The sequence below is a fragment of the Balaenoptera borealis genome, assembly GCF_965194805.1.
Source record: "Balaenoptera borealis genome assembly, chromosome: 12".
Lineage (NCBI taxonomy): Eukaryota > Metazoa > Chordata > Mammalia > Artiodactyla > Balaenopteridae > Balaenoptera > Balaenoptera borealis.
The window spans coordinates 77194884-77208201 of record NC_138869.1 but is presented as its reverse complement, the minus strand read 5'-3'; the positions used below and the strand labels follow the sequence as shown (position 1 = coordinate 77208201).

The 13318-nt window shown below is 56.6% G+C and overlaps 1 protein-coding gene across 2 annotated transcripts in view; it reads right to left on the bottom strand.

The window, feature by feature from the left end:
* Positions 1-1838: 1838 nt before the first annotated feature.
* Positions 1839-13318, bottom strand: part of TTBK1 (tau tubulin kinase 1) — a 41565-nt gene continuing 30085 nt past the window's right edge. For both annotated transcript variants that reach the window (XM_082345845.1, XM_082345844.1), the window contains 2 exons: positions 5823-7381; positions 1839-5159 (listed from right to left, as the gene is read on the bottom strand). In XM_082345845.1, the coding sequence (XP_082201971.1) occupies positions 4775-5159; positions 5823-7381 (1944 nt within the window). In that variant the 3' untranslated portion in view covers positions 1839-4774. The remainder of the gene's footprint in view (positions 5160-5822; positions 7382-13318) is intronic.

The following is a 13318-nucleotide window of genomic DNA, read 5'->3' as shown; positions in this document are numbered from 1 at the left end:
GTCCAAAATAGGCAAATCTATATAGAGCCAGAAAGTAGATTAGTGATTGCCTAGGGCTGGAGGGGTTCGGGGGAAATGGGAGTGACTGCTATAGGTATGGAGTTTCTTTCTGAGGTGATGTAAATGTTCTAAAATTGATTGTGATGATTGGTTGTACAACTCTATGATATACTAAAAACAAGGAAGATCTGTATTTTAAGACATTGTTGGGTGTAAAAATCATGTTTCAGAACAGTAGGTGTAATATGCTCCTCTATTTATAAGAAATATATATGGAGAGAGTGCTATTATTATAAACATAAAAGAAGGGCTGAGATGGTATACACCAAGTGGTTCACAGGGGTTACCTGTAGATGGTCACATTTGTGGATGGGAGGCTTTCACGTTTTATTTTATATGCTTTTAGCACTTGCCTTTTTACTACAAATATGACCTGCTTTTGACATTTTTGAACAAGAAGGAAGGTAAAAGCACGTGGGGGCCCCACTGAAAGCTAGTGAATCAGACCCTAGAGCCCCCTTGCATCACGTCAAAAGAAAGGGGGGCCCAGGAAGTCACGGAGGGAAACAGGAGATGGTTACACAGGTTCTGGAATGTCAGAGCTGTAGTGGAGTGGTCTTCTCGGAGGGAGAGCAGGACATCAAAGCCTGGGCCCTTCTCCCTCTGATCCCAGACAGGGCTGGGAGCCTACCCTGGGACAGAAATTGCTTACGTATTGCCTAGGTGAAAGATTCACACATAGTGAACCTAGGATCCAAAATGCAAAAAGTACAGCAAGTACACTACACTGCAGCCTCCCTCCCCCCAGCTCGCCTCCCAAACCAACCAGAGGCCTCTAACTCATCTACACAGTTGGACATTACACACACAGTTCTTTTACTGTATACAGAAGGCCACCTCCTTCATTGTAGAGCTTCACAGTACCCCACGATGTCACATGGGTGGCCATGTTCTACTAACAGGCCCCAATTAATGGACATTTAGATGGCTTCTGAGCGCTTGCTTTTACAGGTCTACAGTCTCTTACCCAAACCATTGAAAATCTTTTAGAATCCAGAATATATTAATATTTAGAAAGGCAATTCAGTGCATATTCCATATATTATGAAACACCCTAGTAGGATCTAAGGCAGTGCCGTGCAATCAAACACATTAATATTTCCACTGCAAACATGTATGATAAATGGAATTAATAAAGACTATAAATGGTCTTGGCAGGTTTTGATACCAAATGAGTTTATGCCAATCTAATGGGAAGACTCCCAAGTTTCAGAACTTTTTGGCTTTCGGAATTGCAGATGAGGCTTTGCAGAGTTCAAAGAATGCTGCCATGAATAACTTGGGACACATATCATTTTGCAAGTTTACAAGTATACCCATAGGATACATTTCTAGGAGTGGAGGCTCTGTTCATTTGTGATTTTCATAGATTTTGTTAGAATAATGACCATTTATCTTCCTTGCCTGTAAGCTGCTGTACTTTATGGTATTCCAAACACTTGTACTTTTGTCTGTTAATTTTGGGGGCAATGAAAATTCTTCCTCCCTCCCTCTCTGCACAAAGCTAGACTTAGAGTCTCTGGGAGCCAGGGGAGCCAAGAGAGCCTGAGCTTTGCTGTCAGAGACAGCAGGACCATCCCCTTCTACCAGTGTAACCCTGAGCAAATTTCCGGTATCCATCCTGAGCTTCCATATCCTTTTCTGTAGACAATCTGCCTCCATGACAGTCCCTCCCCACTTTCCCACCAACCTGCTCTCTTCTCTCCTGTCTACCCCCAGCCCCAGGGCCTGGGCTTTGCCCTCTCTCCCAAAGGAAAAAGAGTCCAGGCCAACAGAAAGAAAGGTCCACAGGCTTTTTAATGGTGTGATGGCTACTTCCCTTCCGAGACCCGATCTAATCATGACAGGGGCTTCCAGGGGGTGGGGGTGAGGGGTGGACAGGTGCAAGGTGGGCAGAGGCCATGCAGTGACTAGGAGGGGTTGGGGAGGGTGTTACATTCTTTTTGGCATGTAAACATTCTTCAGTGGCTTCCCCAGGGGGAGGGCAAGGGCAACTCTCTGCCCCCTACCCCATGGCCACCAGGGCTGGTCCCCGGAGCTGAGAAGACTGAGCAAGCCAGGCCCCTGCGAAGATCTGGGAAGGGGGCAGCCCACGTGTTTGGGGCCCGGCTCCTCGCCTGCACCTTCTTCGTGCACAGTGCGGCTGGGGAGGGGAGGCATGTTTTGGGGTGAGCAGACCTGCATCCGAGCCAGTGACACAGGCTGTGGTGATGAGGAAATGCTGGAGGGGTGTGGTGGTGGTGGTGGTGTGACACTCTTTTATAGAGAAGGCGCTCAGGACTGGGAAGGCTTGGTGGCGGGGAATGGGTGCCCAAGGGGAAAGAAGCTGCAGCTGGGGGTGGGGGCACTGGAAGGTGTAGTTTCCTCTGCCCTGGATCCTTCTGAGGGAGAAGAGCAGAGTCAGTCCCCTAGCCCCCTCGCACACTCGCCCCTTCCTCTCCTCCCCCCACCTCAGTGACATTCAATGACGCAGAGGCCTGAGGTCAGTTGGGAGCCCTAGGGAGGTCCGGAATCCCAAAGGCAGACAGGGTTTTGTGTCTCTGCCCAGCTCCAGTGCTGGGTGAAGCTAGAGGGTGGGATGGGCCTGGGGCTCTCTCAGGCCGCCCCCTTTTCCCTCCCAACACCAAACCAGGGTGTTGTTGGTCCTGGGGCAGGGGTGAGGCTGGGGGCCCTACATTCACAGTTCGGTTGGTGGCAAGGAGCAGGCCCAGGACCTGGGCACCAGGGGTCATGCCCTGGTCCCCACCTGGCACGAGCTGATTGTCATTCGGAGAAGCTCTAGGTGGGAGGGAGTGGCCCTTCCTCCACCCCCTCTGCTGGATCCAGAGGGCAGCAGAGGCCTTGGGAGGGTCTCGGGTTGACCAAGAGGGCTCTGTCCGGAGAGGTTTCCTGAGTGTTCTAGGAGCTTCTGCGTCAGCATAGGGTGAACCTCGAAGGCCATCCACCCTGGAGTCCTCCCCTGGGCTGGTCTGCAGAGAAACCACCACCTTCGCATAGAAGCAGCTGCCCAAGCTGCTGACTCTCCATCAGGGGCTTCAGCTGGCACCACCAGGCTTCTCTCGGGGCAAATTTCCTCATGGGCATCCTTCTAAGTGATGGTGGCTGGATGCTGCCAGATCACTAGGGCAGGCTGGGACCTTTCTTCCTCTTCCCTTGGTTGTCTTGCCTTGCTCTCTGTGACCCAGGGAAGAACAGAGGGGTCAGGCCAGGGGGCAGAGGCTGTGTGTGCTGAGGATGGAGAAGGCCTGCAGGGGACCTGTCCCAGATAGGCAGGGTTGGCTATCCCTTCTGCAGCCCCTTGGCCCGGATGTAGGCAGTTGAGGCTGATGATGAGTTGGGATGAACTATGCAGGAGCCAGACCCAGGAGGAGGCCCCATATCCATTCATGGAGCAGCAGAGGCCTCACCCGCTGCAGGGACTGCTCAGCCGCATGGGTTGGGATTAGGACAAGAGGGGACAGGCTGAAGGGTGAGCTGGAGGCAGAGGGGACTGGGGCTGGACCTATCACACAAGCATACAGTCTGGAAGTTAGAAGGGCCTTTCTGCCTTGAGTCCAGGGGCCAGCTGTCTGTCTGTCTGCCTATTTCTGCTCTCTCTCCCACTGGGGGAGATGATGGTCTGATCCAGCCTACTCCCCACAGGCAGGAGGACAGGGAGGGTGACCCAGCTAGAACTGAGTCCCTGAATCTCCAAAGGGCCAGTGCAGAGAAGATGATAACCAGCCATTCTCCACCTCCACTGAATTCAGGAGAGAGAGAAGTTGGCTGAAACTGCAGTAGGCAAGATTGAGGTTAGATGGCAAGAAGGAATTCCTGATGGTGAGGGGTCCTGAGCACTAGAGCCAGGGACAAAGGGAAGGGGTGAAACCTTTTTTAAAGCCCCCCTGCAACTTCCCATTGGGAAACACTTGCCCAGGAAGGCAGCCCACACACACTTGATGGTTCCCACTGAGGTTCCACACAAACTAAGGGGGAGGGGGGTCTTTGCACCCTAGAGGCGCAAGGGAGCACCCTTCCCCCATCACCTGTCCACTGCCTCCTACAGGGGTGTCCAGGATGGTGCTGACTTTGGGGCAGGTCAGACCTGCCCCCTCACACCACAGTAGACCAATGGCTCCTAGGTCTCACCTCCCCAACCCCCGTCTGGCAGCTGAGAAGAGCCCTTTCCAACCACCACAGCTCCCAGGAGACGTGAGATTAACCGCTAGTGGGAGGCTGGAGCCTCCACTTCTGGAATTTGAGGCTGCCTTTCCGAAAGGGTTGGGGCGTGTAGCTTTGGCTGGAAGAGGGTCAGGAGAAGGGAAAGGCGCCGCAGGATATGTAAGCAGAGTCCCCTGGGGGGGCTTGGAGAGCAGCAGAGGCCTGGTGGTGAGCAGGGCGTCCCCATTCGTGGAGTCCTTGGTGAAGAGTCGCTGAGCCTTCCCCGGGGCGTAGGGTGAGCCTGCCCCACCTGAAGGGCAGCAGGGGGAGGGGCGGAGACGGGGAAGGATGGGGAGGCGGACACTCCCCCCGCGGCGCCGCGTCCCCTTCCGCAGGGCCGGCGGGTGGGCGCGGCGTGTGCTGGCGCGCGTCCTCGCGGGTGCAGGCAGGAAGCTGGGGCCGCGGGTGGCGCGCGTCAGGCGCGTAAGGCTGTGCTGGGAGCTGTTCCAGTGTGGCCGGCTGCAGGTGGGGGGCCGGGGTGAGGGTGAGGGGCCACGGAGCGCCGCGCGCGTCATTATCTGGCCCCAGCCCGACCCTCCGCAACCCCCGCCCGGCCTTTGGTTGCGCGCTGAGTCTGGAGTTTCCCTCTGGGTCCTTTCTTGGGGCCCCCCGGGGAGGGGGTGCCTTCAGGCTGGGCCCGGGCCTGCGGGGCGCCCCGGGGTGGGGGGGGCCCGGGCCGGGCCTGGTGCGAGGGGGAGGGGCTCTCTTTGCGGGACAGGGACCGGCTCCGAGGGGAGGCGCTGGGATGGTGCGCGGAGGAGGCGGGGAGGCCAGGACTGCGCGGGGCTGGGGGCCTGGTGCCGGCTTGGGTTCGCCCTGGGCCTGGGCCACGGCCGGGGGGCTGTTTGGGACGGAGGTCAGCAGCAATGGCCGTCCCTGGGGGCTTCTGCAGCTGGAGCCTGCGGGAGGTGCGGAGGGCAGAAGGCAAAACACAAGAGGAGGGCAAAGAAACAAAAAGACATTTTCAGAATCTCCCTGGGCACTGAGCTCCAGAGTCCTGCATCCTCAGAGCTGGATGAAACTGAGGAGACCTTGGCACAGATGGGTAAACTGAGGCATGGTGCCCCATCCTCCAGAACGGGACCTCTAAGGGCCACACACTCCCAGGCTGCTACCAAAAGAGCTTGCTCCAGGCTTTCTTTGATGTCTCTGTTTTATCTTTAAAATTCACATGGATTTTACATTCTACTCTATTATATACCCATGTTTATATTAATATGAATAATGTTTTCTCCCAACTATTCTGGCCTTTATCCTTTGGCCTCAAATGCCCCATGGCACACCAGAGGCTGTGTGTGGACCCCACTGGCCCCCATCAGCCTTTTCCCAAGCCCGGCCTCCTTGGCACCCCTCCAGACACACTGCAGCCACTCCCTTGAGCCCAGTGACAGGGCTGGGAGCTGAGTCAGAAGAGAGACTTAGTTGGGGAGGTGGTGGACAGGAGGTGTGGCTGAGGGTCCTTCCTGAATTATCAATAGCACTTGGCTCCGGGGAAGCGTCTGCTGGCGGAAGCCTTCTGTAGTCACCCTCTGCCTGCCCCAGGACTAGCAGCAGTTTCTCACCTGCTGGTGATGGCTGTGTCAGATGCTGGGGCCGCGCCTTGGGGTCTGTCAGGGGGCTGCTGGGCTGCGGCAGGCGTGGGCATGCGGGTGCTGATGGGGCGGGGGATCCGGCTCCGGGTGGCAGCTGCCCGCCCGGCTTTCCTGGGCACCGCGGGCTCAGAGGCAGGCGTGTCCTCCTCGGAGCCTGTGCCTGAGAGCGTCTCAGAGGCACGGCGCTGCTCCTCACTGGAAGAGGATGAGGCCCCAGAGGCCAGGCGCAACAGCAGGCGGCCCTGCCTCTTCTCCATCACCAGCCGCGCCAGGTCCTGCTGTGGTCGGGCCCTCTTGCTCCACCGCTCTTTGGCCGACAGTGAGCCTGAGGGCTCCGAGCCTGTGTCCTCCTCAGACAGCAGGACAGGGATTCGGCTCCTGGGGCGAGGGCCTGGCATGGCATGGCGACTGGGGGAGATGGTGGCCAGTTTCTCGGGACCTGGCTCCAGCAGGGACGCCGGGGCTGGCCCATCGGCAGGGGCTGGGCCATTGGGCAGTGAGTCTGTGGTCACCTCCAAGGGGCTGCTCCCGGGGGGGGCGGACAGGACACAGCTCACCAGCCCTGATATGGCAATGCCGTTCTCCAGGTACACGGAGGCCCCCTCCTCCTCAGCCCTTCCATCAGAGGGCACCTCCAGGCCCAGCTCTCCCCCAGCGCTGAGCTCCTCAGACCGGGAGGCTTGTCCACCGGAAGACATGACATTGAGGTGGGTTTTCTCTGCAATGTGCACAAAGGTCCTCTCGACTTTGGTGAAGGGCGAGGAGGTGACTGCCACTCCCCCTGCCCCTATGGTCACTGCCCCAGCCCCCAGCCCTGTCCCGGTCCCAGGGGGCTTGGGCTCAGACTTGAGGACGGAGGATAGGGTGCCTGGCTCAGACACGTCCAGCTGGCTGCCAGTGGGCTGGGGCCGTTCGTGCTGAGGAGTGAGGGCAGCCAGAGTGCCCAGGTCAGGGTCGGGGGCCAGGTCGGCAGTGACAGGCGACTTCTTCATGTCGCCAGGGGAGACGAGCACCAGCGTTTTGGAGCCCTCCTCAGGCTCCAGGTCCCCGTCAGCCATGGAGGCTCGGCCCCTGGACTCTTTCTGATCATCGGCCAGCAGCGTGGACGGGGCGCCCTCCTGGCTCCGGTCCGTGCTCCTCTCGCTGCCCTCACTGCTGGAGCCACTGTGTGGCCCCAGCACCTCCCCCAGGGCCACTGCCTCCTCCTCCTCTTCTTCCTCCTCTTCTTCCTCCTCTTCCTCCTCCTCCTCCTCTTCTTCTTCCTCTTCTTCTTCCTCCTCCTCCTCCTCCTCTTCCTCCTCCTCCTCCTCCTCTTCCTCCTTCCCATTCGTTTGAGGCTGAACAGGAGCCAGCGGGACCTGCGGGGTGGCAAGTAGCATGTACGAGAAGTCCACCCTCCGGGCCCTGTTGAGCAGCCGAGCCCGTTCGCGGTAATCGGAGAGATCCTTCTTGTAGTCCTGGTAGGGCAGGCTCAGGGGCACGGCTCGTGGGAGACCATTCACCTCAAACGGGGGCGCCACGGAGAATACCTGCAAGGGGCACACACAGGGACCCACTGAGGTCACTCCCCCATCCTGGGCCGGAGAAGGACTGACTGCACTCCCAGGCTAGGAGGCCCATGAGAGTGTGAGTTCCGCTAGAGCACATGCTGGGGCTGTTTTGCTCATTGCTCTGTCCCCAGGGCTTAGAATGGTCCCTGGCACCTAGGAAGTGCTCAGTAAATCTCTGATGAATAACTGTGTTCATGCTCCAGGTCCCCTGAGGTCCCAGGCCTTGATCCTGGTGGCTTTTCTGTCTACCAGTCTCTCCTTTACCCCCACTCTTCTGTATCCTATGTCTATCCTGAAACCCAGAGGCAACTCTAGTTCAATCAACAGAAGAAAATGACAACTGCAAGCCATCATAGCCACCATGTAGGAAACCAGGTCCAGAGAGAGGCAGCAAGTGTCTGGGTCAGCCCTCACTGCTTCCTCACAGGGCACAGTTCCTCTGTAGCCAGGGAGCTGGCCACCAGGGCCACCAGAACCTGTCAGACAAGGGCAAAGTGCAGGCCGTCCTCCACCCCTTGAAGTGCAGGCTGGGCCCCTGGAGCTCCAGCCCCCTTCCCACCTGTCTGTCAGCCAGGAATTTTCCAGTCCTCTATAGGTACGTTTTGAATCCACACTTCCTCCAAAAACTCACAGCCAGCCTATGAAAGGCAGTTTCTTTTCACTTGATTTAAGTTTTACCCTTTGAAGCTTTGTGCAGAGTTCTTGGCAATGTGATGGCATGTCCTTGGTTTTCTACATTCTTGCCACATCTCCCCTTAGCCCCCTTCCTTCCAGACTCAAAAGGCCTGACCATCTTACCAGGACCTCAGCTGCTGTGTCTTCTCTAGCTCCGCCCTTGTCAATCACACACATCCCCAGGCACCCACAATGCGCCAGGCCCCATTAGGGCTGACATGGCTTTGTTCCTGGTGGGATGGTACTGATGGTATCCAGCACTTTGTTAGCCTTTTGAACACACAGGGCCTCTGTTTTCCTAAACACAGCCCATGCAGACCAGAAGCCCTGGAGGGGCTCCAACACCTTCAGGTGGCATCCAGACTCTCAGGGAGTCCTGCCAGCCATTCCTCTTGAACATCTGTGTCTGCTGCCCTATGCCCATGGGCACAGCCCTGTCCTGCCTGGTGGTTCCCCAGCCATCAACCTGTTTTTTCCATTCTGCATTGCCCATCCGTTCTTCCTACAGCTGCCCAAGTGATCTTCCTGAAACTTGAATCTGATCCCATTTGTCTCTGCTTCAAACCTGCAGAAACCTATGGTGGGTCCCACAGTCCTCAGGAGACAGATTCAAACCTATAGAAACCTGTGGTGGGTCCCACAGTCCTCAGGAGACAGTTTCAATCTTTGGCTTGGCACATGAGCATCCCCACCCCCCACCTTGTCCCCACCCCACCCCGTGATCTGACTCCTACCTTGTGCTCTAACCTCACTTTGAGCAGCACCCTCTGGTCCCCCACTTATGTTCCAGCAGTTCTCTAAATGCCTCATGCATCTCACACTTCTGGGTCTTTCCCTAGGCAGTTTCCTTTGCCCAAGGGTTCCTCTCACTCTCTCTATTGACATGACAAATTCCTGTTCTTCCTCCAGGACCCAGCTAAAACAGCTCATTTCCCCAAAAGCTTCTTGTCCCCCCACCAAGCAGACTTCATCACTCTACTTGTTTTCACACATCCTTCCATTACAGAACCTCCCATCCTCTATTTCACAAGCACGTGTTTACATGGCTCTCTTTCTTGATAAACACTGAGCCTCTTAAGGGTTTTTCATTCATTCATTCATTCATTCATTCAAGAAGTCCTTGAATGTCTATCGTCTTGGCCGCTGTGTTAGAGGCTGTGAATTTGTGGATCAGCAAGACAGATCTGGTCCTTGTTTTCATGGAGTGTGAAATCTTTAGATTAGGAAATTAAATGGGGATAATGCATTCTCCACAAAGGCTGTGACCATAAATGAGGTCATGTTAGCAATGAGTCTGGCTTATAGCAGTTGATTGATAAATGTTAGCTCCCTCCCCACCCTGCTCACTCTGGTTTGAAGATCATTGATCCCCTTCCTCAACCCCAGAAACTCCTGGATGCCACACCTGTGGGCGGGGGGCGGGGGGTGGGGAAAGAAGGGGCTCTCCCAGCTGAGGTCTCTGTGCAGTCAGCCCAAAGGCTGGTGGAGGGGAAGGAATCCCCAAGGCCAAGATTTGCTCAAGGCTGTGACTTCTCCCTTCCTTAACTGCCATAATCTTCCTCACAATCAGACCATCAGTGAGGCCTTGATGGAGTGGGGAGGAGTGATGCCAGACAAAATAGCATCAGACACCGGATAGGACCCCAGCACACTCTGGGGTGTGTTCTGATTATGTTTTTATCCTGTCTGGCTCAGAACTCACCCACCCAGCACTAGGTACATCCTACCCAGCAGGGATATCCTTTAACCCCACCAAGCCATTCTTTCTCAGCAAAACCTCTGCCTATTTTCCCTGTCCCATCTCTGACACTTTGGGCATCCCTGTTAGAACCACCTTTTCCCCTGCCATCTGGCCAGTTCTTGGATCTCTCAGGAAAAGCCCCATCCATAGGATGGATCCTCTGCTCACAGTGCCCACATTAGATGATCATAGCTGGAACCCTCTCTCCTTTCATCTCAAAGCCCTCCCCTTCCATTACATGGGAGGGATGAGGGATGAGAACTGGAAATCAGGCATCACTGATAATATCAGACTGGGAAACTGAGGCCTGGAGAGAAGCATCAACATGCCCAAGTCACAAAGCACACCACCCAGGGTAGCCCAGAACTCAGAATTCTTTCCACTGCCTCACTGGCCTCCCATCCTCCCACGTGGAGAAACTCAGGACCCTCTGCCCTTTAGCAGAGCTGTGAACCTCAGAGTAGGGACAGGTTTGCCCTAAGCATCACTGCCAAGCCCACCCTGGCCTGGGCATGCTGGGTTTTCTATTTCAAAGCCCCTCCCCATCTGGCTCCATGTTGGGGAGGGCCAGGGCTGGGCTCAAGTTCCTCCCTCCTCAGAGAGCGGGAAGTCCTCCCACACCCTTTCTGGCCTCTCCTGGATGCCTGTGCCCAATGAGTATTCATCCATTCGCCCATGTGATCCTGTGCTCATTCAATCAGCCAACGGTCACTGGATAGCCTCTGTGTGCTTGGCCCTATAGACCTGAGGACACCATGGGAGGGGGACAGCAGTGACACTCTCCCAGTCTATCTCAGAGGGAGGAAACAGTGCTGGGTGTCACCAAGCGGAAGTTGGGTTCTGGGGAAGCTCACACCTTCCTGCTCCCTTCCCAGGGCAGTGGCCCTTTATGATTCCAGTCTGCTTATTGTGGTACTCCAGCATGCTTGGCACAACGTTACTTGGGGGTGCTTTTTAAAAAAAACAGAGCCCTGAGTCCTACTCCCTAGATTCTGTAGGTCAGAGATGAGGCCCAGAAATCTGTTTCAAAGCTCCCTGGTGAACCAAAGGCCAAAGGCAGATGTGGTGAGGGTGAATAGTGTGGGAGGAGGAGAGGCAGGCCTTTGGAGCTGAGACAGAGAGAATGAAAGCCTCAGCCCTCCCCCTGCCTCCGCTGAGCCCAGAGCAGCAGCATGTGGCCTCACCAGCTTCAGAACTCAGCCCAAGCCCGTGTTTACTCCAGTCAGCCGGAAAAGTGAACAGAGGTAGACAGACCAGACTCCCAACTGCCCCTGCCACCAACAAAACTGGGCTCTCCTCAGCCTTGACTTCTCTGCTACTGATGCTGGAGACAGGTTACTCCACATACCCCCATCCCCACACAGCGTGCATTGAGCAACTCTTGCCTGGACCCTAGCCAGTCCCAGACATTGTGCACTGCACATCAGCCCACAGTCCCAAGGTCAAAGAAGGGGGGGCTGCCGACGGACAAGAGGAGTGTGAACTCTGACACCCCGCCCCTCCCTCACTGCAGGGCGGGGAGGGCTTTGTGCCTCTCACAGCAGTGCCCCATCTCCTCCCTCAGCAGCTGCCCAGCGCATACCTCCCATCTCCCCTCCTCCCCAGGGGACCCTCCCCCCACAATTGCCATAATTTCCCAGACTGAAAATTGGAGATGAGAAGTCAACAGGGTAGCTTCCTCTGCCGACCTCTGCCTTTCCCAGATTCTTCATCTGTCTGTCCGGGTCTCTATTCTTGAACCACATCTGCCAAGCCAAGAGCCCTCCCTCTGCTCCTCCACCCCACACCCAGGGGTGCCACCCACCCCGGGCACACTGGCCTGTGGCAGTCATCTGGGTGGAAGGGGTAAGATGACCTGGGAAGGCAGCTGCCTACCCTAGGTCTCTACAGATCCTCACATACTTGACCCCCAGATCTCAGTATCCCCAACCCCTCCCTGGCTGCCCCAGGGCAAGGATCTGACAGCATGGGGACATTCTAAGTGCTCTGCGGGTCAAGAAATGCAGCTGTAGCTTGCCCTTCTTCTACCCGCACACTTGCTTTAGGCCCCAAGAAAAGTATCTTCCTCTTTTGGTGCTGTGGCTGCAGGCTTGCAGGGGTGGGGTGGGGGACAGAGAGAGGGTGAGCCCCCCTCCACTTTCACCCTCTCTCTCTGCAGTCTCCAAAGTCTCTGCGAGCCTCTCCTTCTTTGTGTCCCACCCCTCTCCTTGTCCTAGTTCTCCCTCAACCCACATTCTATCCCTGCATTCCCTTGGCTCTGCACAATCCACTCTCTCACTGATCCCCCTCAACAGACCATTCTCCCCCAAGCCAGGGCTACTTCAGACCCCCCATTAAAGCAGGGGGCGGGGGGAGGCTCCAGCGCCCTTCCCTCCCACAGGGCTCTCTGGCATTCTGGCTTCCCACCCCCAGCACACACTTGGCCTCAATTGTCTGATCCATAGGAAACTGATTAGTGCGCCCACCTTCCTACTCCGCATCCCCCCTCCAGCAAGTTGGCGATTTGGAGTCGGCCCCAAAGACCAGAGTCCACCCCCAAAGCCCTCCCGCGGATGAAAGGAGACAGCCAGCCGCCTCGTGAGGGTTGCTCAAGTCCAACTAGGCTGAAACCTCCGGTCCCCTCCCGATCTAGCCCGTCTTAGCGGAGGTAGGAGTGGGGCTGGATCCACTGATCTGGAGTTTGCCCCCCACCCTATCTCTGAGTCAGCAAAAGACTAGACCCTGCCCTCTGCCTAGCCTGGCGACCCCAGAATTGGTTCTGCATCGAATGGTGGGTTAGGAAGGAGGAGGGTGAAAGAAAGCAGGCGAAGTGCAGGTTCCTGGAAGGCGTCTTTAATCAGGAATCGGTAGTACACAAGCTCGCCGGATTGTCTGCATTAACATACAGGGACTTTAAAAGGCACAAGATCCCTCGCACAGCGACGCGTGACGGCGGGGCGCCCCCCACCCCCGCCTGTGCGTGGCCGTGTGCGCGGGGGTGCGTGTCCGTGTCCCACCCCCCTCCCCGGCGGCGCCGCGCGTGTGCGTGTCAGTTTCAAGTGTTGGATTTGTACAGTACTCGCAGTCTAGGGGCGGGGTCTCAGTGCATGCTCTTCTACCCTGGCCCGGGGCCCCCCGACGCCGCTCTGTACACTGAGGACGCACCCCGGAGAGAGAGAGAAAGAAAAAAAAAAGCGTCCCATCTTCCTGTGTGTGTGTGTGGTTTCGAGTTTTTCGTGCATGCTTATGCTGGCCGGGGTTGGGAAATAGTGCAAGCTTATAATACAGTATTATTGCAGTACAAAATGGGGGGGGGGGTTATGATGGGATGGGGAAGCCCAGGAATAAACAGGCTGGGATTCGGGACCTCCGGGAGGGAGGTCCTCTCGCCAACCCCCTTCCTATCCCTCGCTCCCCTCCCCACCTCGATCAGGAAGTCTCCCAACAATGGGAGGGGCCTCCTCGGGTCCCTGGAGGGAAAGGGCTCAGGTGGGCCCCAGGGCTGAGCTTCCCCCATCCCA